At 40.7% G+C, this 21,317-nt stretch overlaps 6 protein-coding genes across 7 annotated transcripts; 5 read left to right on the forward strand and 1 right to left on the reverse strand.

Annotated features, from left to right (window-relative positions):
* The first annotated feature begins 132 nt into the window (after positions 1-132).
* LOC111792467 (signal recognition particle 43 kDa protein, chloroplastic-like) lies at positions 133-1,491 on the forward strand. Its single transcript, XM_023673970.1, has one exon. It carries the CDS (start codon positions 328-330, stop codon positions 1,450-1,452), a length of 1,125 nt encoding a protein of 374 aa, XP_023529738.1. The 5' UTR covers positions 133-327; the 3' UTR covers positions 1,453-1,491.
* Positions 1,492-3,218: 1,727 nt separating this feature from the next.
* LOC111792484 lies at positions 3,219-6,313 on the forward strand. Its single transcript, XM_023673988.1, has 3 exons — positions 3,219-3,704; positions 4,761-4,946; positions 5,902-6,313. The coding sequence occupies exons 1-3, from the start codon at positions 3,240-3,242 to the stop codon at positions 6,190-6,192; spliced, it is 942 nt and encodes a 313-aa protein (XP_023529756.1). The 5' UTR covers positions 3,219-3,239; the 3' UTR covers positions 6,193-6,313.
* Positions 6,314-7,421: 1,108 nt separating this feature from the next.
* LOC111792523 (auxin-responsive protein SAUR68-like) lies at positions 7,422-8,169 on the reverse strand. Its single transcript, XM_023674040.1, has one exon. The coding sequence runs from the start codon at positions 7,920-7,922 to the stop codon at positions 7,473-7,475; it is 450 nt and encodes a 149-aa protein (XP_023529808.1). The 5' UTR covers positions 7,923-8,169; the 3' UTR covers positions 7,422-7,472.
* A 3,181-nt stretch (positions 8,170-11,350) lies between these two features.
* LOC111792494 (expansin-like A2) lies at positions 11,351-13,499 on the forward strand. Of its 2 annotated transcripts, none has more exons than XM_023674001.1 (5): positions 11,351-11,581; positions 11,656-11,765; positions 12,310-12,491; positions 12,928-13,060; positions 13,149-13,499. In XM_023674001.1, the coding sequence occupies exons 1-5, from the start codon at positions 11,464-11,466 to the stop codon at positions 13,398-13,400; spliced, it is 795 nt and encodes a 264-aa protein (XP_023529769.1). In that variant the 5' UTR covers positions 11,351-11,463; the 3' UTR covers positions 13,401-13,499. The 2 variants fall into 2 exon arrangements, with proteins under 2 accessions (XP_023529769.1, XP_023529770.1); XM_023674002.1 differs by having other exon boundaries at positions 12,928-13,022.
* A 638-nt stretch (positions 13,500-14,137) lies between these two features.
* LOC111792495 (expansin-like A2) lies at positions 14,138-15,909 on the forward strand. The gene is made up of 5 exons (XM_023674003.1): positions 14,138-14,252; positions 14,370-14,482; positions 15,167-15,345; positions 15,424-15,556; positions 15,637-15,909. The coding sequence occupies exons 1-5, from the start codon at positions 14,138-14,140 to the stop codon at positions 15,889-15,891; spliced, it is 795 nt and encodes a 264-aa protein (XP_023529771.1). The 3' UTR covers positions 15,892-15,909.
* Positions 15,910-17,771: 1,862 nt separating this feature from the next.
* Positions 17,772-19,141, forward strand: LOC111792491 (expansin-like A2). Its single transcript, XM_023673998.1, has 4 exons — positions 17,772-17,889; positions 18,007-18,119; positions 18,363-18,541; positions 18,620-19,141. Exons 1-4 carry the CDS (start codon positions 17,775-17,777, stop codon positions 19,017-19,019), a joined length of 807 nt encoding a protein of 268 aa, XP_023529766.1. The 5' UTR covers positions 17,772-17,774; the 3' UTR covers positions 19,020-19,141.
* Positions 19,142-21,317: the final 2,176 nt, after the last annotated feature.

The following is a 21,317-nucleotide window of genomic DNA, read 5'->3' on the forward strand; positions in this document are numbered from 1 at the left end:
TTTTTTTTTTTTTTTTTTTTTTTTTTTTTTTTTTTTTTTTAAATAATGGTATTTTTAAGAATTTAGGAATATTTTTATTAGTTTTATCTCAAAACTATAACTTAAAATTACTCGAAATTAAATTAAAGAAAAAAAAAACATTTAGAATCCTATAAGGAAATGAGAGCCACGAATGGATGGAGTTTCTTATCCACAATTCCTCATCTCCGATGAGATTATCCAGGTCCCACCTCCACAAAACGACACCGTTCCCTCTCTGCAACCTTTCTTCCACTTCCTTCACAACCACATTCCGCCATCAGCTCCGCCACTGCTTTCTCTCCCGCCATGGACGCCGTCTTCGTCAACCAGTCACTCTCCCGCCTCAAACTTCCCCCTAAACCCCCTCTCCCTAAACTCCCCTCTCCAATTCTCCATCTTCATCTCCATCTCCGCCGCACCTTCAAATCTTTCACCGCCTACGCTGTCAACGAGCCCCTCACTCAACAAACCCAGCAACCAGATGACTTCCCGGAAGACGACGAATCCTACGGCGAGGTCGACGGAATCATCGGCAGTCGCGCCCTGGCCGACGCTACCGGAATGGAGTATCTAATTAAATGGAAAGACGGGCATTCTCCGTCGTGGGTCCCTTCCGATTTCATCGCTAAAGACGTCGTCGCTGAGTACGAAACCCCCTGGTGGACCGCCGCCAAGAAAGCCGACGAATCCGCCCTCAAGTCACTTATCGACGCCGCTGACAGCCGCGATTTCAACGCTGTGGACGAAGACAGCAGAACCGCACTCCTCTTCGTCGCTGGACTCGGGTCGGAGCCTTGCGTTAGAATTTTAGCTGAGGCCGGCGCGAATCTCGACCACCGCGACAAGAGCGGCGGGTTCACTGCTCTACATATGGCCGCCGGCTACGTAAAACCCGGCACGGTGGAGCTATTACTGGAATTGGGAGCAGATCCGGAGGTGCAAGACGACAAGGGTCGGACGCCATTAGTGTTGGCAAGGGAAATTGTGAAAGCGACACCGAGGGTTCAATTTGCAAGGAGGTTGGGGCTGGAGAGAGTGATCGGAGCGCTGGAGAGAGTGGTTTTTGAATTCGCGGAGGTGGAGGAGCTGCTGGAGAAGAGGGGGAAGGGGGAGAATTTGGAGTATTTGGTGAAGTGGAAGGACGGAGAAGATAATGAATGGGTGAAAGCGGCGCTGATCGCGGAGGATTTGGTGGCGGATTTCGAAGCCGGATTGGAGTACGCGGTGGCGGAAGCGGTGGTCGGAAAGAGAGTTGGGGACGACGGGAAGATGGAGTATCTGGTGAAATGGACGGATATTGAGGATGCCACGTGGGAGCCTGAGGGTAACGTGGATTCGGATTTGGTTACGGAGTTTGAAACCGGTCAGAAGTCTGTTGGGCCTGGGCCCATTTCGGATCTTGAGGCCCAGTCCAGTAACGGCGGCCCATGAGAAAATGCCTTTTTGTTTTATTTAGGTTATTATTATTATTATTAAAAAAAAAAAAAAAAAAAAAAAAAAANTTACCTTATCTTTTAAATTGGTTCTTTTGGCCATTGAGTAATCATGGGTTGACCTTTATTCTTCTTCATGTTTGACTTCTAAATTACTTGAATTTTCATTAATATCCTTCCATTTAAATTTTTTTTTTAAAAAATCAGGATATTTTGAAATAAAATAAAATAAAAATTTAAATGTATTTTCATTAATTTATTTATTTTGGGTAAATAGGAAAATGGAATAAAAGGAAAGGAATCTTTCAAGGTTGAAAAATGAGGTGGGATGAAAATTAATATATTATTAATTTATTATAAAAATGGGTTGTAATAAATTGGTGGGCCCAGTGGCTGAATAAGTCAACGGTCAGCCCGTCCGTTTACATTTTGCGGGCCGAACAAACCCTTAACTCAAATCTCAAAAAGCCGGTCGGCCGGCCGGCCGGCCGCCAGTTTTTCCCACTTTCTTTGACAAAACAAATATTATCATTAAATTATAAATTTCATCCTATATTTTAAATAAATTACCATTTTAAATAATAGAAATTGTCTTTTATGAATTATTTAGATTAAAATTATACGTTTAAAATTAGTGAAATTAAATTTTGAGAGATTAAATTTATAATTTAACGTATTATTTTAAGTTTAGAACGTTAGACCATGTTTTTATATCGATATTTTAATATTTACCAAATATGCAATGTCTTGAAAAAGAAAATAAATTTTTATTAAAAATTACAAAATAAAAATATTGAAATGGTTGCAACTATAAAAGTCAATGAAATTGACAACAATAAAAAGTCAACAAAATTGATAAAAATTTATTGAATAAAACATAAACCAATTTCGAAAAAAAGAAAACTATAGTAGTTGATTAATTTAAGAAGGATTAATCAAATTTTAAATTATGCTCGGTGTGAAACTTAACCTAGCACTTTACCGTACGAAGTCGCGACAACCATGTATCATTTGTGCATGTGTACTCGAAAGCACCTCTCTCTTTCAAGAGAATTCGCGACATGTCAAGCCTAAGTTTTAAATCAAACGTAAAATCACGACGACTATTGAAAGAGAGGTGCCTTCCGGAATGCAAACACCAGTGCTACATGGCTGTTGTCAGCTCGTTCTGTAAGGTATTAGGTTAAATCCTACAACGAACGCAACCTCGTGTTTAGTTGCCAACCATTGAGATTAGAACCCCTAAGCAGACTGTCGGTGATAAGCCTGAGGAAGGTGAGGATGATGTCAAGTCATCATGCCCTTTATGCCTTAGGCGACATAGATGCTACAATGCCCATGACAAAGTGGCCCAAGCCGACGGCTAACAAATATTATCCACTTTGACTCGTTACACACGACGTCAGCCCCACAATTCTAAAACGTCGGTTAGGGAGAAGTTTTTACACATTTATAAGAAATGTTTCGTTACTCTCTCCAACCGACGTGGGATCTCACTATTTTCAATATATCGATAAATATTTTAATCCGTGTTCGAAATTCCATATCGGGTTAGGTTAGAAAGCCGAGTTGGATAGGTTTAATTGTTAATTAATAAGGGGGAACATTAGAACCAAGGGACTCTTCCATCTCTTCAACATTCTTGCATTCCCATAGAAAAACATCCCAACTCCTTACTTCCCCACGCGCTACAAAGCGCGTGAACTTCCCGACACTATTAAAACCCCTCTTTTCCCCTGTTTTCAAAACACTTTCGTTTCATTTTTCTCTCGGCGTCCTGGCACGATGCACGCCAAATCGTACTCGGAGGTCACCAGCGTGGACCAGTCCTCGCCGGCGCGATCGCCGCGCCGGCCGCTGTACTACGTGCAGAGCCCTTCGAACCACGACGTCGAGAAAATGTCATACGGTTCGAGCCCTATGGGATCGCCGCCGCACCCTTTTTACCACGCCTCCCCAATCCACCATTCTCGTGAGTCGTCGACCTCACGATTCTCAGCGTCGCTTAAGAACAATATGAATCGGAACGGGAATCTCTCCGCGTGGAGGAAGCTTCACCGGCCGCCGGGTTACGACGAGGAGGAGGAGGAGGATGACGACGGCGACAACGACGGCGATCGGGATTCGAAATGGAACCGGAAGTTCCGATTGTACTTGTTTTTGTTTGTGCTGTTTGTTCTTCTTTTCACTGTTTTTTCCCTCATCCTCTGGGGCGCCAGCAAGTCCTTCCACCCACAAATTCTCGTTCAGGTAATTATTTTTAATTTTTTATTTTATTTTCAAGTAATAATTAATTTAATAATTTTCTAATTAACCATGGTTTGACTTAGTAATCGACCTAGACGAAGAACCGAGTCAAATTTTGGATAGAGCTTGTAGTCACGATGACCCATAACGACCCATAAGATAAGTTTGATCTTAGGCGACGTTTGGTCGAGTTTAGTTAATAAATCTTTAGTTAGAAGTCCGTATTTGGTACCAAACATGCTGGAATGACCCCTGCTCATCTGTGGGATAGTCTTTACTCTTAGAAGATACAATCTTAGTCCGGCGTTGGTACAAATTAACCATGGGTTGACTTAGTAATCCGTAAGGACGGAAAATCGAGTCAAATTTTAGATAGATAGATTAAAGTCGCGAAGACCCATAAGATAATTTTGATCTTAGGAGGCGTTTGGACGAGTTTAGTTAATAAATCTTTAGTTAGAAGTCTCTATTTGGTACAAAACATGCTAGAATGACTCGTGCAGGTTTGTGGGGGATAGTCTTCACTCTTAGAAGATTCAATCTTAGTCACAAGTCGTTAGAACGGAAAATCGAGTCAAATTTTAGAGAGATAGATTGAAGTCACGAAGACCCATAAGATAATTTTGATCTTAGGAGGCGTTTGGACGAGTTTAGTTAATAAATCTTTAGTTATAAGTATATGTTCATGCTGGAAGGACTCGTGTTGGTTCATGAAGGTAGTCTTCACTCTTAGGAACAAGATGTAAGTAATGTGACCATGTTGTAGGAGAATGTCGGGACCATCCTGGTTTGAATCTAAGACATGAGTCGTTACAAATTAACCATAATTTGGTCTAGTAATTGGTCGGGACGGAGAACCGAGCACATAGTCAAGTAATAGAGAGAATAGGCTGAAGATTCAATAAGTCCGTGTTTAAAAGTCGATCGAGTTTAATAAATCTTCGATTAGGGTTTACGAAGGATTATAAAATTGGAGCATAATTAAATTAAATTAATTTAATAAACTTTAAGGCTGAAAAGTATTTAAAAAATATTAATAAATTTTGGAACATATTACAGAGCATGGTGTTCGAGAAGTTTAACGTACAAGCAGGGAGTGATCCGGGAGGTGTGGCAACGGATCTGATGTCACTAAATTCAACGGTCAGGATCACGTACAAAAATCCTGCCACGTTTTTCGGGGTCCACGTCAGCTCCACTCCTTTTCAGCTCCATTATTTCCAGCTTCAAATAGCTTCTGGCCAGGTAATTTACTAAATTACCCCTCCCTTTAATTCCAATTTTAATTACGCTTTAATTTAATTTATTCGTAATTTAATATTATAAAATGGTGGGCACGTCGTTTAGCAATCAGAAATTATGGAAAAAATAATATATTTTTTTTTTAAATTTAAAATTTATTATTAATTTTAATTTATTTTGGATGAGGCTTTTCAGACATTGGGAGTAGTGACGATTACAACTCGCAATCAAGTGTCTGAATCTCTGAACACTTGTAGTCTCTTTTCCCATGGTCTTTTTTTTTGTAATTTAGCCGTTGGGAGATAAAAGTAGGGGCATTTTAGTCTTTTCACTTACATGGGTTTAGGTTGAGTTAGATTTTAACCTTATGGGTTAGGTTATTCAGGTGCCTGATTGAGTTGAACCGAACCAACCTTATTAAATATTACGTTGATTCAGTATCTCCTCTAAAATTAATTTGAGTTGAACCGAACCAACTTTATGAATTAGGTTGATTCACGAACTTCTCTAAAATTAATTTGAGTTGAAACCGAATCAACTTTTATGAATCAGATTGATTCACGAGGTTCTCTAAAATTAATTTGAGTTGAACCGAACCAACTTTATGGAGTAGGTTGATTGAATTAATTGATTTTTTTACTTATTATAATTTTTTCAATTTTTAATTATCTTTTTGTATTTCTATTTTCGAAAAACTCTTATAAATAAAATTTTAAATTAAAACCCGAACAATTGAATTGGATCTAAAAAAATGTCCCAACCTTACCCGATTCAACCCATGAATACGCCCACTCATATATGTATATGTGTGTGTATATATATATATATATACATTTAAAGGGGAATAATACCAAAACCCTTTAGTACTCTATATTTGACCAAACATTAGGTGTACTAAATCCAATTATTGTCACGAGCGTGAGCCATTGATCAACCAAATGTGGAAACTGTTCACCAGATGGAGGAGTTCTACCAAAAGCGGCAGAGCTCTCGTAAGGTGACGACGTCTGTGTCGGGGCACCAAGTCCCGCTCTACGGCGGGATCTCGGCGATCGGGAATTGGAGAGACCAACGACAAGACGGGGTCGAGGTGCTACTGAACTTGACGGTGGCCGTGAGGTCCCGAGCTTACATTCTCGGGAGGCTGGTGAAGTCCACATTCCATACAAAGATTACATGTCCTGTGACTCTTAGTAACAAAAAGCTTGGGAAATCACACTCTTTCAATAAAACTTGTACTTATAATTGAGCTTTGTGTTCTCCTTTTGGGTGAGATTATGAAATTTTGTATCTACTAAGTAGCTTTTGAGAGAATCGTCTTTGTAATGTCGTACTTAATTATGTTTATTGGTAAAGATTTGACTTTTTTAGATCGAGACTGACTAGGGTTGTCGCGAAATATATACAAGGTCAAAAGTGACATAAATTCGAGTTAGTTAGTGACCTTTCCTGTGTAGCTTAGGTGGAGGGTCAACAAGGCTCCCTTCCGGAGGGTTGGAGCCATCAGTGAAATATCCACTCAGGAAGAGCTAGAATTCTAATCTTGTGTTAGGACCTATGGGCCAACGGACAGTCTCAAGTAGATAGTTTCTACGGGGCATAGGGCTCCCAAAAGGTAACGTAGGCGTGCAAAGGTTTCCTCGGGCCAGACGGAGATTGACCCTCAAGTGTAAAGGCATAAGGGAGATTGACTGCAAGACCGACTCATCGAGCAGGGACAAAGGTCAGCCTTAGTGATCCGACAGTGCTGAGTGGAAGGGATGTTGCTTGATGGTTAAAAGTTATTCTAGGGATAAAAGACTGATCTTCCCCAAGAGCCCAACCATTAGTGAGATACTAGTCTGGAAGAGCTAGTGTGTCAGGACCTACGGGCCAAGGGAGAGTCTTAGGTAGACAGTTTCTATGGGGTGTTGATCTCCCAAAAGGTAACGGAGGTGTGCAAAGGTTTTCTCGGGCTAGACAGAGATTGACCCTCAAGTACAAAGGCATAAGGGAGCTTGACTACAAGACCCACTCATCGAGCAGGGACAAAAGTCAACCTTAGCGATTCAACAGTGCAAAGTAGAAGGGATGTCGCTCAATGGATAAAAGTTATTCTAGGGATAACAAACTAATCTTCTCCAAGAACTCACATCAATGGGAAGGTTTGACACCTCGATGTCGACTCTTCGCCACCTGGGACTATAGTATGTTTCAAGGGTTTGACTATTCGTCCATTAAAGCAATTTGTGAGTTGGGTTCAGAATGTCGTGAGATAGTTTGGTCCATATCCGGTGTAGGCGTTAGAGCATTGAGAGGACCTTTCCCTAGTATAAGAGGATCGGGAAGGACGCACCTCTAGTGTATGTCTCAAAAAACCGACCATTTTGTACTGGGCGTACATCGACATTTAAGTGGTAGCAATTTGATCGTCTCACAATAATGATGAAATAAAAAAAAAAAAATCATAAACTAGATTAATTAAGTTAATAATCACGATTAGTACAAAATCCAAATTCCTTTACAAAATTGTATCTAAACCATACAGCCTCAAAACCCATAAATCATCACCGGCCGGCCATCTTCCGCCGCGGGCGCCGCCGACCAGAACAAATTAGAACCACACGACAATTTCGCCGCCGGAGCAACCGACAAAACCAGAGCACGTTCCACTTCAAGGTCGACATGTCGTCGTATCAAATACACAGCATACTCCATAAACGCCGCCTCACACGGCAGCTTTATGGGACCATCCGCCGGCAACCCAAACTCCTCCTCCGACATCTTCAACAACTCCCTCAAAACATAGCTCCCCAAATACCTCAACGGCAAAACGCACCGTTTTTGATCCACCGTGTAGACCACAAAATGACCCTTGTCGGCCACCGTGGAGGAGCTTCTTGATCTTGGCAGCGAGATCTTCCGGCGGCGCTCGGCGGCGGCCGCCACCTTCTGCCACTTCCGGGCAATTTTAATTAGGGTTTTGGGGGGAGTTACCATTTTTTTTGTTTTTTTTTCTCTATTGGATGTTGCAATGGAGAAGGGTTTTAGTGTTAATTTTATATAGAAATATGAACATAAAGTGGATTGATGGGTGCATAGCCATGTGAATGTTGGGGGAAGAAGAAATGAAGGTGGGGTGTTCTTAAAATTTGTTCATGAAATTGGGTTCAATTCATCTGGTTTTGTTCTTGTTTTGATTGAAGACAAAGTTGGGTCCATAGATTTTGATTCACTACAAGAAATGGTAGCCACATGAGATGGAAGATGATGAGTAGATATTAGGAGGATCATGAACTCATACCCTTGATCAATTATTTCAATTCTAATATGGGTAGTGACAATGACTTTTATATGCTCAATTCTAGCTCATTTTCTATCTAAAAAGTGGAAATTCATTCGTCTAGGGAAGAAATTCGAGTCATGACTCGTGAATCTTGGAATGTATACTTAGTAAGAATGATGAGGTACGGTAAGTAAACTGGAGTAGAAGAAGAGAGACGACATTAGGGGGGAGAGATTTCCACTCCCTTACAAGGAATGGTTCGTTCTCCTCTCTAACTAATGTGGGATCTCACAGTGCACACCATTTGAGGGTCAGCGTCCTCGATAACACACCGCTTGGTGCCTGGCTCTGATACTATTTGAAACAGTTCAAGCTTACCGTTAGTAGATATTGTTTGCTTTGGCTCACGGTTTTGAAACGTGCCCATTAGGGAGAGACTTCCACACCCTTATAAAGAATGTTTCGTTCCCCTCTCTAATCAATGTGAGATCTCGCAGTGCACACCCCTTGAGGGCTAGCGTCCTCGCTGACACACTGCTCAGTGCTTGTCTCTGATACCATTTGAAACAGTTCAAGCCCACTGTCAGCATATATTGTCCGCTTTTGCCCGTTACGTATCGTCATCAGTCTTATAGTTTCAAAACACGCCCACTTGGGAGAGACTTCCATACCCTTATAAGGAATGCTTCGTTTCCCTTTCCAACCAATGTGAGATCTCACAATGTAGCCCAGCTGGCACACTGCTCAGTGCCTAGTTTTGATACCATTTGAACAGTCCAAGCTCACCGCTAGCAGATATTATCCACTTTGGCCTGTTATGTATCGTCGTCAGTCTAACGGTTTTAAAACACGTTCACTAGAGAGAGACTTCCACACCTTAATAAGAAATGTTTTGTTCTCCTCTCCAACCGATGGGAGATCTCACAGTAATAAAAGTCAACTTTCATTAACAATCAACTATTCTTATAAGAATATCGATATCAACAACTTTCTATATATCGTTAACTTCAGTATAGTTTAACTGGCTAAGACATAAATCCTTGACCAAATGTTTGAAAAGACGAGGAACAAGGGACATTTGGGAAAGGGTACTAGAGACAATTGTGTCAAACAAAGGCCTATCCAAGCAACAACTTGTGTGGTTTATAATGGGTAACATAGTATAGCATTATGCCCCAAAATCCCATGGGCTCTTACTCGAAGTGTCTTCACAATTCCCAACATCAAATTGGTCTTTAGCTGTTCTTCTTGTCCTCCCTCCGACACCAAACCAAATCTACTTGTGCTATGCATTTATGCATTTATGGGTTTTGTCATTTTAACATCTCCAAACCCATATGATCTTTTTGTGATTTTTTTTCTTCATTTTTGTTCAAAGTTCTTCCTTTTCTTTCCAACTCATCTTGATCATAAGCCCGTGGTGGGTACGTCGTTTTGATCATAAGCCTATGGTTGGCGCGTCGTTCTTTCCAAACCCATGTTATCCTTAAACTTTCAAAAAAAAAAAAAAATTCGTACCCTTACTGTTACTTTTGGATCAAAATCGTTACCATTGATGTGAGATCTCATATCAGTTGAAGAAAAAAACGAAACATTTCTTATAAGTACGTGAAAATCTCTTCGTGAAAGATGCGTTTTACGATGATATGTATCGGGTCAAAGGCGTATTTGGATCATTACTACGGGAGAGATATGAAAATGGTGAAAAAATTGAGCATAATTAAGAAAATTTTCACTTTTTAAAAATAAAATAAATTGTGATTATTATTGGAGGAGGAAGTTGTTTCTGGTTTGTATCACAGCCGTCAATTTTTCATATGTTGATGAAAGCTGCCTATGTCTGAAAAATAAATAACAAAAGACAGTAAAAATTTAAAGCAGATGACACGTGGGGAGGCAAAGCCATGTGACACAACAAGGAAGACAATGTGTGTCTTGGTTTGTTTTAGCAATAGAACAGTATATGCAATGTATTTGAATTTGTCTTTTTTTTCTTTGTGGGCGTCTGTCGCCCGAGTAAAAGAGGGACATATGAATGAATCAGACACTCTTATAGACGAAGGTCATGGAACCAATGTTAGGGTAGTTACATTTATGTCTATTTTGTAACTCTTAAGTTATATTATGAACATTTACGTCTATGCCATTGTTTTTTTTTTTTTTTTTAAAAAATATTTTAAATGCATGTTTATAGCACCGTTCGCACCAATAACCACATGGTCCTCTGTGTTAGAGGGTTCGATAGAGAAAAGGTAGGTGTCGAATTCGACTTGGGAGAATCTCCATATTCTATAAGATACAAACGACAAAGCCAAAACAACACTAAACGAGCAGCTGCCCTAACGAGACCCAGGGCGCGGTCCTCCTTCTTAGAACCCATTGAAACGGGCCTCGGCCCAGGAAGGGGAGAGTGGCTGAGCGGTCAAAAGAGAAAGATCGAGCTTAACTCAAACCCTAAACCCTAAACCTTAAACCCTAGACTCTAAACCCTAAATCTAAAAGAGAGAGATACCTTAGACAAGCGAATAGGCCAAGGCTAAGACATCCGACATCTCTCTCACTAACACAACTAACCCTCATAAATATGAAAACCTACTCTTCATTGAACGTAAGTAATTTAACCTCTGTTCAGCTCAATACTACTTTATACTGAATATTAACTTAAACATCAGAATGTATACCACACTAATACACGAGATCTCTCTCATAAATGACTATTTTAGTTAGAGTGTTTGAACTCGACCCGACCTAATATGCCCGATTAACTCGATTTCAGCATATATAAATTCATACTCTCATGCTTCACATTCTTAATTTTTTTTTTCAAAATTTCTCATCTCGATGCCAACATCCATGAAGCTAGTAGAGTCAGTGTTCAACTTGTGTTCAGCTTGATACCACTTTATACTCGATATCAACTTAAACGTCAGAATGTGTTAAGTAAAACACCACACTAATACACGAGATCTCTCTCGTAAATAACTATGTTAGTCAAAGCGTTTGAACTCGACCCGACCTAATATTCCCGATTGACTCGATTTCAGCATCAACAAAACGGTTTCGATATATATATATATATAAATCGATACTCTCATGCTTCACATTCTGAATTTTTTTTGTTCTCAAAATTGATGAGAATCATCCACGAAGTTGATAGAGTCGGTGGGAACAAACTCTCATCTCTCCACGTGAAACACATTACCTTAAAATCATAAACAAACCTCATTAGCCTCTCCTCTTAAACTTCATCCAAAAATGGGCTTATTTCTTCCCCTTCTTCTATTGTTCTTCCTCGCCTCATCGGCGCTTGGCTGTGATCGCTGTCTCCACCACTCCAAGACTGCCTATATCTCAAATGATTCAACACTTTCATGTACAATTCTCCTTAAAACCTTAGATTTTCTCTACTTTTAGTTGTTTTATTCAATAATTTGCTATCATTTGCAGCTGGGGCTTGTGGCTATGGCTCCTTAGCCCTTGGCTTCCTCGACGGACACCTCGCTGCTGGCGTGCCGTCCCTTTACAAGGAGGGCGTTCGTTGTGGTGCATGCTATCAGGTAAAATGTAGCTTCGAACTATTCTATCTTGTAAAGGGTTTTTTTTAAGAGAGGCACCAGAATGAACCACCCAAGCCAACTAGTAGATATTGTCTTCTTTAGGCTTTCACTTTCGGGCTTTTCTCAAGGTTTTTAAAACGTGCATGCTAGGGAGAAGTTTCCACACCCTTATAAAGAATGCTTCGTTCTTCTCCCCGACAGATGTGGGATCTCACAACTCATCTCCCCTGCGGGGCCCAGCGTCCTTGCTAGCACACTACCTCGTGTCCACCCCCTTCGGGGTTCAGCCTCTTTGCTGGCACATCGCCGCCCAGTGTCTAGCTCTGATACTATCTATAACTGCCCAAACTCACGGCTAGTAAATATTGTCTTTTTTGAGCTTTCCCGTCCAAACTTTCTCTCAAGATTTTTAAAACGCGTCTATTACAAAGTTTCACACCCTTATAAAAAATATTCCGTTCTTCCCCAATTTACGTGGTATCTCACGCACGTACTCTTTGAATATATTTGTTTGAACTCATTTGATGGATATACACTGCTACAGATGAGGTGCAAAGACAAGAAACTTTGCAGCACAGCTGGGACCAAACTCATTTTGACTGATCTGAATCTACACACCAATAGAACTGATCTTGTTTTGAGTAAGAAAGCTTTTTCTGCGTTGGCTCAAAAGGGCCAACATTACAATATCTTCAAGCGCACGAGTCTCGAGGTTGAATACAAGAGGTTAGATTCTTAATACAAGTCTACCGCTAACAAATATTATCTTCTTTGGACTTTCTCTTTCAAGCTTTCCTCGAAGGTTTCTACACCTTTATAAAAAATGTTTCCTTCTCCTCTTCAACTAACGTGGGATCTCATTCACTCCTCCAGTCGATGTGGGACCCTCAAATCCACCTTCTTTCAGGGTCCAACGTCCTTACTGACACACTGCCTCGTGTCCACCCCTTTGGGGCTCAGCCTCCTCACTGACACATCGTCCAGTGTCTAGCTCTGATACCATTTGTGAGATCCCACATCGACCGAGGAAGAGAACGAACATTTTTTATAAGGGTGTGGAAGGCGTTTTTAAAATTTTAATGGGAAACTCGAAAGAACGTAATTTTAAAATAAGATGCACTTTTCAAGGGTTTATATTTATGGGTTGTGCATGGTTTTGCAGGATACCATGTGAATACAAAAAACAAAATCTGTCAGTAAGAATTGAAGAGTCAAGCCAAAAGCCCCATCACATGGCTATTAAGTTCCTATATCAAGGTGGGCAGACTGATATTCTACTGGTTCACCTACGTCCGGTAGGTTCGGGATTCAAATTTCTGATCTTTTGATAAAAAAAATAAGAGCAGAAATAAACTAAGTTGATGAATATTATTGGCATAAAAGGTGGATTCGGGAAGTACGTTCTTCATGAGCAGAAGGCATGGGACGGCGGTGTGGGAAATAGACACGGCACCGGAGGCGGCGGTGGTGTTTCAACTAAGAGTGATTTCAGGGTTCGACGGGATGTGGGTGACGGCGGAGCGGGTAGTTCCGGCGGACTGGAAGCCGGGGATGATCTACGACCTTGGAGTTCAGATGGATGCCATTGCCAAAGGACAAGAGAGCTGTAGAAAATGTGATGAAGGGCATTGGTGATACGAGCATATAATGACCATTTGGTTGAAAAAACACTTTTGTCGTTGTTGACGTCAAGTAAATGATAATGCAATCATGGAACTTACCGTTTAGTTTCTATTTGATCCTTAAATTTCAAAATATTGAACCTTTATGGTAGTGACACCTTTGTAACGACCCATAATCATGATTTAAATCTAGATTCGACACTTGATGGATCGTCACAAATGGTATAAAAGCGATACATCTCTCAGTAAGATGTGGTACGGGAACGACCTAAACCGGAAGTTGGTGACATGTGATACTCGAGTAAAAGAGAGGTGCAAGAATTAATTGAGACCACGTTTAGATGAGAACGAATCTTGAGCGTGGATCGTTACACGCGATGAGAAGAGAGAGTGAAAACCATTTTTTACGGTTACATAATTGGGGCCAAGGATTGAACTATATTTCCCGTCCTTGCCCAATTCACCGACCTGTCCCACCCTCACCCCGCTTAATATAAATATATTTTAAACACATATTATATATATATATATATTATATATATATATATATTATATATATATATATATTATATATATATATATTTTTTTTTTTTTTATATTGAAAAAAAATTAGTTAGTCAACCAATCTAAAGAAATGCCTTAAAATCTTCCCTTTCCCATTGGAAAATGCCACGTGTTTGCCACCAACGTCCATTCACCAACTATATAAACCTCTCTCCTCTTCCTTCTTCACTTCAAATCCTCACAACAATGGCTTTCTTCCTCCCTCTACTCTTCCTTTCTCTTGTCTCCTCCGCCGCTGCCTGTGATCGTTGTCTTCATCACGCCAAAGCCGCCTTCTACCAGGTCGAGTCCGACGGTGAACGTAAAACTCCAATCCCCCTTTAAATTCTTCAACTTTTCCGCTATTAAAGTCCGATCCGAGGCCGACCCATATCAAATTTTCACATTTAAACAACTGGGTTTGTTTCATTTCTTGCAGTTAGAGGCGCCTGTGGCTATGGCAATCTCACCTTGGAGCTCTCAAATGGCTACTTCTCGGCTATCACGGCTGCTCTTTACGGCCACGGTGCTGGTTGTGGCACCTGCTTTCGTGTAAACTTCTCAACAATCCCTCACTTTGTCTAGGAGGAAGCTCCACGTTGGCTAATTTAGAGAATGATCATGAGTTTCCTTTTTAGAAATCGAATTGGATTCGGTCTTAATACATATGCGAGGGAGGTAATAAAAAAAATAAGGAAAGAAGATAGAGTTCTTTCTTTTATCACTTAGCTTAGGAGCCGTGCAAGATGAAAGTCTCATGCAGTCTCATGCACGGTTTTGAATAAGAGAAAGAAGTGAAGAATCATCTTTTTGACTCATATTCTTAACCCGAAATAGCAAATGGTGGGGAGAGGAAAGATTCCTTTTTTTTTAGGGTATCCCGGGAACAGATCCAGTGGAGATGGGGTGGGACCTCTAGTTCAGAGGATTAGAGCAGAGCACGTGGCTACAAACCACGATGTCGAGGGTTCGAATCCCTCCTCGCCCACAACCCACCAAAAAGGAAATGACTTTTCCCTCTGGGGGTAGAAAAATCATAATCGGGATAACTTACCCAAACTATAGAACTTGGGTGTGGGTCTTTTGTCGAAATAGAATGACCTTATCTTCTTTTTTCGTTAATGGGTTAAATGAATACATCTTCATTGGTATGAGGCCGAAAGTCATGAGAGCGTATGTTTAAAGTGGACAATATTATACCATTGTGGAGAGCTGAAAAGTGTCGGGTTTGTGCAGGTAAGGTGTAAAAACAAGGAAATGTGCAACAAAGAAGGCACCAAGATTGTTGTAACGGATGGCAATGAGAGCTCTCAAACAGGCCTTGTAATTAGCAAGAAGGCTTTTAGTGAAATGGCTTTGAGTGGCAAAGAGGAATTGCTTATTATTGAAGGAGTTGTGGACGTTCAATTCAAAAGGTTGGCTCATAATTGACCTACTTTTTCATGTTCAATCGTTTGAGGCTCATAATTTTAGTGGTTTTTTTGTTTTTGTAGGGTTCCTTGTGAGCACAAAGACAAGAACTTGATGGTTAGAGTGGAAGAGATGAGCAAATATCCCACTTATTTAGCCATCAAATTGCTTTACCAAGGTGGCCAAACCGAGATAGCAAGCATGGAGATCGCTAAGGTGATGCCTAAACAAAATCATACAACGAACACGATATGGGTTTTATTTATCGTGGAGTTTGAAAATGTGTTATGATTCAGGTGGGTGAATCGAATTGGGCTCCGATGGCTCGCAACTATGGAGCTGTTTGGAACTCGAAACATCACGTACCTGAAGGACCATTGCAATTGCGGTTTATGGTGACTTCTGGATTTGATAAGAAGTGGATCGAGACAAAGTCTGTGCTTCCTGCTGATTGGAGACATGGGCAAATTTACGATACTCGAATTCAAATCAACGACATGGCTAAAGAGAGTTGTTCAAATGATAAGTGTGCCGATGAGCATTGGGCTTAGTTTATAGTATTTATAGATACAATCTTCAAAATTCTAAATAACCCTACTAGGGTAAAAAAAAAAAAAAAAAAAAAAAAATCAATTTGATTCTACCTTTTATGGTAAGATTTTGTAGTTAATCATTAAATAAAGCCAATCAAATCATAATTAATCTCCTTCTCAAATTTGTTAAATTGTTAAAATTTACTGATGGTATAAAATAATTTCGTTTATTTATCAACTTGAATATAGCTCAATGAATTCAAATATACTTAACCTACTTGTGAGGTCCTACATCGATTGAAGAGGTGAGCAGAATGAAAGCCTCTCCCTAATAGACACGTTTTAAAACTGTGTGGTTGAACAATATCTGCTAGCAAAGCTAGTATAAATTGTATTGGAGCCAGACACCTGTACTAGTGTTCGAGGACGTTGGGTGACACAATCGCGGTTTGCTAGGTAGCGAATTTGGCGATTGTGCGGCACCCACTCTCAGCACTGAGTGGGTCAAGCCTACTTCGAGTTACGTTGCTTGCGGTCGGGCAACGTGAATACAAATTTTGGGTCTCAATTTCAAGAGAAGATTTTAGAAAGCAGGGGAGAGAGAGAAATAATAACGGCTTACATTCCCCCTATCGGGTAGGGAGAAGTTGACAACCCCATTTTGAGACATTTCATGTCTAGAAAGCAATAAAGTAGTACAAGGCTAAGGTTTTTGAGACATTTCATGTCTAGAAAGCAATAAAGTAGTACAAGGCTAAGGTTTCAGCATGTCACAGTCATGTTTGTCCAAGGCATGCATGCGGCCATGGGCAACATGCCGCATGTCACAGTCATGTTTGTCCAAGGCATGCATGCATGCGGCCATGGGCAACATACCTTGGACAAGCATGATCGTGACACTAGGCCTCAAGAGGGTGGACAAGCATGATCGTGAGACTGACGGCAATACCTATCTACTAGCCACGGACTTGAGCTGTTATAGAACCATTTAGGTACAACAAGCTAACGAGACCTAGAATAAGATCGCTTTGAAAAAGAAAAGGGTTTTAGAAAAGTTCCCAATCAGCAAAGTCCAAGCAAAAGAATGGCACACAGCTGTTGGTGCGGTACTCGCAACTCATTTCAACTCTCAAAATTCCCCTCTTTCTCTTACCGCGTTTGATTCTACCTTTTTGTTCCTTTCACATTCAAGTCATCTCACCCAAAAAGTGTCATCGATTGTCTTTTATGGAGATCAAACTGTATTACACCTTGCATTGCCAACACACGAAAAATCGTCGAAGCGGCTTCACTTCATCGACCTCGACTTCACTTGTTAAGCGACCACGTTAGCCACCTTTTCACTTCATCACCTCGACTTCTCATCCAAAGTACAATTGTTCAAGCGGTTAGCCACCTTTACACTTCATCACCTCGACTTCTCATTCAAATTACAATTGTTTAAGTGGTATTATAGAGAATTTTTCATTAGTATATGGATTTATCTAGACATGTCCGTTTTACAGAGTGAAGAACATTTTTTTTCCGGTTACATAAATGGGGCTGAAGATAAGATTATATTCCCGTCCCCATCCAATTCCCCACCACGTCCCTTAACGAAGATGAGATTATATTCCCCTCCCCTCCCCATCCAATTCTCGTCCCTTAAAATAACTATTTTTAAAATAAATAAATAAAGTATTATGGGATATAAAAAAAAAAACATCCGACCAAAATAAAGGGAATTTTTGACCATGATGTTTAAACTTAGTCATCATAGATCCGATGAAAAAGTAAAATCAACAAAAAAAATGCCTTAAAATCTTTCCTTTACCCTTTTGCTAAATGACACCTGTCTTCCACCAACGACCATTCATCACCTATATAAACCTCCCCCTCCCTCTTCCTTCTCCATCACAAAAATGCCCTTCTTCCTCCCTCTTCTCTTCCTCACCATTGTCTCCTCCGCCGCTGCCTGTGATCGTTGTCTTCATCAGGCCAAAGCCGCCTTCTACCAGGTCGAGTCCGACGGTGAACGTAAAATTCCAATCCCCCTTTAAATTCTTCGACTTTTCCGCTATTATAGTCCGATCCAAGGCCGACCCAGATCAAGTTTTCACATTTAACCAATTGGGTTTGTTTCATTTCTTGTAGTTAGAGGCGCCTGTGGCTATGGCAATCTCACCTCGGAGCTCTCAAATGGCCACTTCTCCGCTATCACGGCTACTCTTTACGGCCACGGCGCTGGCTGTGGCGCCTGCTTTCAAGTAAACTTCTTACCAATCCCTTCTCTTTCTCTCAATTGTTAGGAGGGGTACCGCATTGGCTAATTTAAGGAATGACCATGGATTTATAAGTATGGAATATATCTCTATTAGTACGAGGCCTTTTAGGAGAGCTGGGATAGCTTCTGCTCAAAGTGGATAATATCATACTGTTATGGAGCGTCGTTATTCCTAACATTTCCTTGATTTGAATCGTCATGACGTGAAAGTGTCGGGTTTGTGCAGGTAAGGTGTAAAAATGAGGCACTTTGCAACAAAGAAGGCACCAAGATTGTTGTGACGGATGGCAATGAGAGCTCTCAAACTGACCTTGTAATTAGCAAGAAGGCTTTTGGTGAAATGGCTTTGAGTGGCAAAGAGGAATTGCTTATTATTGAAGGAGTTGTGGACGTTGAATTCAAAAGGTTGGCTCATAATTGACCTACTTTTTCATGTTCAATCGATTGAGGCTCATAATTTTAGTGGTTTTTTTGTTTTTGAAGGGTTCCTTGTGAGTACAAAAACAAGAACTTGATGGTTAGAGTGGAAGAGATGAGCAAACCTCCCACTTATTTAGCCATGAAATTGCTTTACCAAGGTGGCCAAACCGAAATAGTAGGCATAGATATAGCTAAGGTGGGTGAATCGAATTGGGGTATGATGGCTCGGAACTATGGAGCTGTTTGGGACACGAAGCATCCCGTATCGGAAGGACCGTTGCAATTGCGATTTGTGGTGACTTCTGGATTTGATGGGAAGTGGATATGGTCGAAGTACGTGTTTCCTGCTGATTGGAGACCTGGGCAGGTTTACGATACTGGAGTTCAAATGGATGACGTGGGAAAAGAGAATTGTCCAGATGACCAGTGTGCTGATAAGCATTGGGCGGGAGTAGGTGCTTGATTGCTCCAACAAATATATGTTTTATAGCTAGAAATAAACACATGCATTGACTTGTGAAATTTCGTTTTACCCTTACATTAAGAAGAAACAATAAATGTCCAAAATTTATGTCGGTTGCTTTTTATCTTGTCTCATCCTACTATAGCTTGAGCATCGATAGCCTATCTTCAACATCCTCAACCAATTAATAAGAAACCTTCTAGCTTCGATATTGATTGTGAAATTGCTTTGAGGATAGCTATACTGATTTAGTATACTCTATAAACACCCACCATAAAAGATGAGATGAAGACGTCGAGCTGCGTTCAGAACGTCGTGAGACAATTTGGTCCATATCCGGTGTGGGTGTTAGAGAATTAGGAGGTCCTTTCCTTGGTACGAGAGGATTGACCCATTAAAGCGGTGCGTGAGTTGGGTTAAGAACGTGGTGAGACAGTTGAGTTAAGAACGCTGTGAGACAGTTTGGTCCATATCTGATGTGGGTGTTAGAGAATTGAGAGGACCTTTCCCTAGTACGAGAGAACCGAGAAGGATGCACCTCTGCTGTATCAGTTATCATGCCCACGGTTAATGCTGGGTAGCCAAGTGCGGAGCGAATAACTGCGGTAAGCATCTAAGTAGTAAGTCCACCCCAAGATATCTGATGTGGGCGTTAGAGAATTGAGAGGACTTTTCCTTAGTACGAGAGAACCGAGAAGGATGCACCTCTGGTGTATCAGTTATCATTCCCACGGTAAACGCTGAGTAGCCAAGTGCGGAGCGGAAAGCATCTAAGTAGTAAGTCCACCCCAAGATGAGTGCTCTCCTATTTCGACTTCCCTAGAGTCTTTAGTAGCACAGCCGAGACAGCGATAGGTTCTTTGTCCCTCCGAGGATGGAGCAATAGAAGTTTTGAGACCTGACACAAGTGGAAGCACAGTGATGTATGCAGCTGAGGCATCCTAACAAACCGGTATACTTGAATCTTGTTCCTACATGACTCAATCAATTCGATTAGGCACTCGCCATCTATTTTCATTTGTTCAATTCTTTGACAACACGAAAGAGTCTTTATCATCAGGATATGTATCAAGTGAAAGTGCAGTGTCTGAGGCATCTTAACAAACCGATAGACTTGAACCTTTGTTCTACCGGACCCGATCAATTCGATTAGGTACTCGCTATCTATTTTCATTTTTCAACTCTTTGAAAACACGAAAAAACCACTCTTCAACTCTTTGACAACATGAAAAAACCATTGAGTTTTTCTTTTTGTTTGTTTTTTCAAACCCAATTGAGTGAATTTTCTCTTCAAGACCAATTAGTTAAAGACTCCATGACTTAAAAAATTAAACCCTTTGTTCCCCTTTACCGCTAGGCTTTAAAACACATCTTTCAGAGTTTCGTTCTCCTCTATTCGCGTTAGCCTATGTATCACTGTCAGTCTCACGATTTTAAAACGCATTTTTCAGAGTTATGCAACGAAACCAGTACTTATCTATATACTGTCCTCTTTGGGATTTCCCTTTTGAGCTTCCGTTCAAGGTTTTTAGGTTTTTTCTTCTGAACTTCTCTATTATGGCCCTGTTAGGGAGATGTTTCCACACCCTTATAAGAAATGTTTCGTTCTCGTCTTCAACCGGGTTTTTCTTTCTGGGCTTCCCCATTACGCGTCTATTAAGGAGATGTTTCCACACACTTATAAAAAATGTTTCGTTCTCTTCTTCAACCAGGTTTTTCCTTCTGAGCTTTTCCATTACGCGTCTATTAGGGAGATGTTTCCACACCCTTATAAGAAATATTTCGTTCTCGTCCTCAACTGGGCTTTTCCTTCTGGGCTCCCCCATTACGCGTCTATTAGGGAGATGTTTCCACACCCTTATAAGAAATGGTTCGTTCTCCTCTTCAACCTGGTTTTTCCTTCTGGGCTCCCCCATTACGCGTCTATTAGGGAGATGTTTCCACACCCTTATAAGAAATGTTTCGTTCTCTTCTTCAACCTGGTTTTTTCTTATGGGCTTCCCCATTACGTGTCTATTAGGGAGATGTTTCCACGCCCTTATAAAAAATGCTTCGTTCTCCTCTTCAACCTGATTTTTCCTTCTGGGCTTCCCCATTATGGGTCTATTAGGGAGATATTTCCCCACCTTTACAAGAAATGCTTCATTCTCCTCTCCAACCAACGTGGGATCTCACAAAAAAAAAAAACCGCGTCTATTAGGGAGATATTTTCCCACCCTGACAAGAAATGATTCATTCTCCTCTCCAACCAAAAACACGAGCATCCAAAAGGAAAAAAAAAAAAAAAAAAAAAAAAAA

Source organism: Cucurbita pepo, chromosome LG04 (genome assembly GCF_002806865.2).
Source record: "Cucurbita pepo subsp. pepo cultivar mu-cu-16 chromosome LG04, ASM280686v2, whole genome shotgun sequence".
Classification (NCBI taxonomy): domain Eukaryota; kingdom Viridiplantae; phylum Streptophyta; class Magnoliopsida; order Cucurbitales; family Cucurbitaceae; genus Cucurbita; species Cucurbita pepo.

Bases quoted from the DNA above. Each gene is read 5' to 3' on its own strand.
- LOC111792467 (XM_023673970.1), top strand. From the start codon at position 328: ATGGACGCCGTCTTCGTCAACCAGTCACTCTCCCGCCTCAAACTTCCC.
- LOC111792484 (XM_023673988.1), top strand. From the start codon at position 3,240: ATGCACGCCAAATCGTACTCGGAGGTCACCAGCGTGGACCAGTCCTCG. The intron at 3,705-4,760 runs GTAATTATTTTT...AACATATTACAG, and splicing joins ACCCACAAATTCTCGTTCAG to AGCATGGTGTTCGAGAAGTT. The intron at 4,947-5,901 runs GTAATTTACTAA...ACTGTTCACCAG, and splicing joins TTCAAATAGCTTCTGGCCAG to ATGGAGGAGTTCTACCAAAA.
- LOC111792523 (XM_023674040.1), bottom strand. From the start codon at position 7,922: ATGGTAACTCCCCCCAAAACCCTAATTAAAATTGCCCGGAAGTGGCAG.
- LOC111792494 (XM_023674001.1), top strand. From the start codon at position 11,464: ATGGGCTTATTTCTTCCCCTTCTTCTATTGTTCTTCCTCGCCTCATCG. The intron at 11,582-11,655 runs GTACAATTCTCC...TATCATTTGCAG, and splicing joins AAATGATTCAACACTTTCAT to CTGGGGCTTGTGGCTATGGC. The intron at 12,492-12,927 runs GTTAGATTCTTA...ATGGTTTTGCAG, and splicing joins CTCGAGGTTGAATACAAGAG to GATACCATGTGAATACAAAA.
- LOC111792495 (XM_023674003.1), top strand. From the start codon at position 14,138: ATGGCTTTCTTCCTCCCTCTACTCTTCCTTTCTCTTGTCTCCTCCGCC. The intron at 14,253-14,369 runs GTAAAACTCCAA...CATTTCTTGCAG, and splicing joins GGTCGAGTCCGACGGTGAAC to TTAGAGGCGCCTGTGGCTAT. The intron at 15,557-15,636 runs GTGATGCCTAAA...GTTATGATTCAG, and splicing joins CAAGCATGGAGATCGCTAAG to GTGGGTGAATCGAATTGGGC.
- LOC111792491 (XM_023673998.1), top strand. From the start codon at position 17,775: ATGCCCTTCTTCCTCCCTCTTCTCTTCCTCACCATTGTCTCCTCCGCC. The intron at 17,890-18,006 runs GTAAAATTCCAA...CATTTCTTGTAG, and splicing joins GGTCGAGTCCGACGGTGAAC to TTAGAGGCGCCTGTGGCTAT. The intron at 18,120-18,362 runs GTAAACTTCTTA...GGGTTTGTGCAG, and splicing joins GCTGTGGCGCCTGCTTTCAA to GTAAGGTGTAAAAATGAGGC.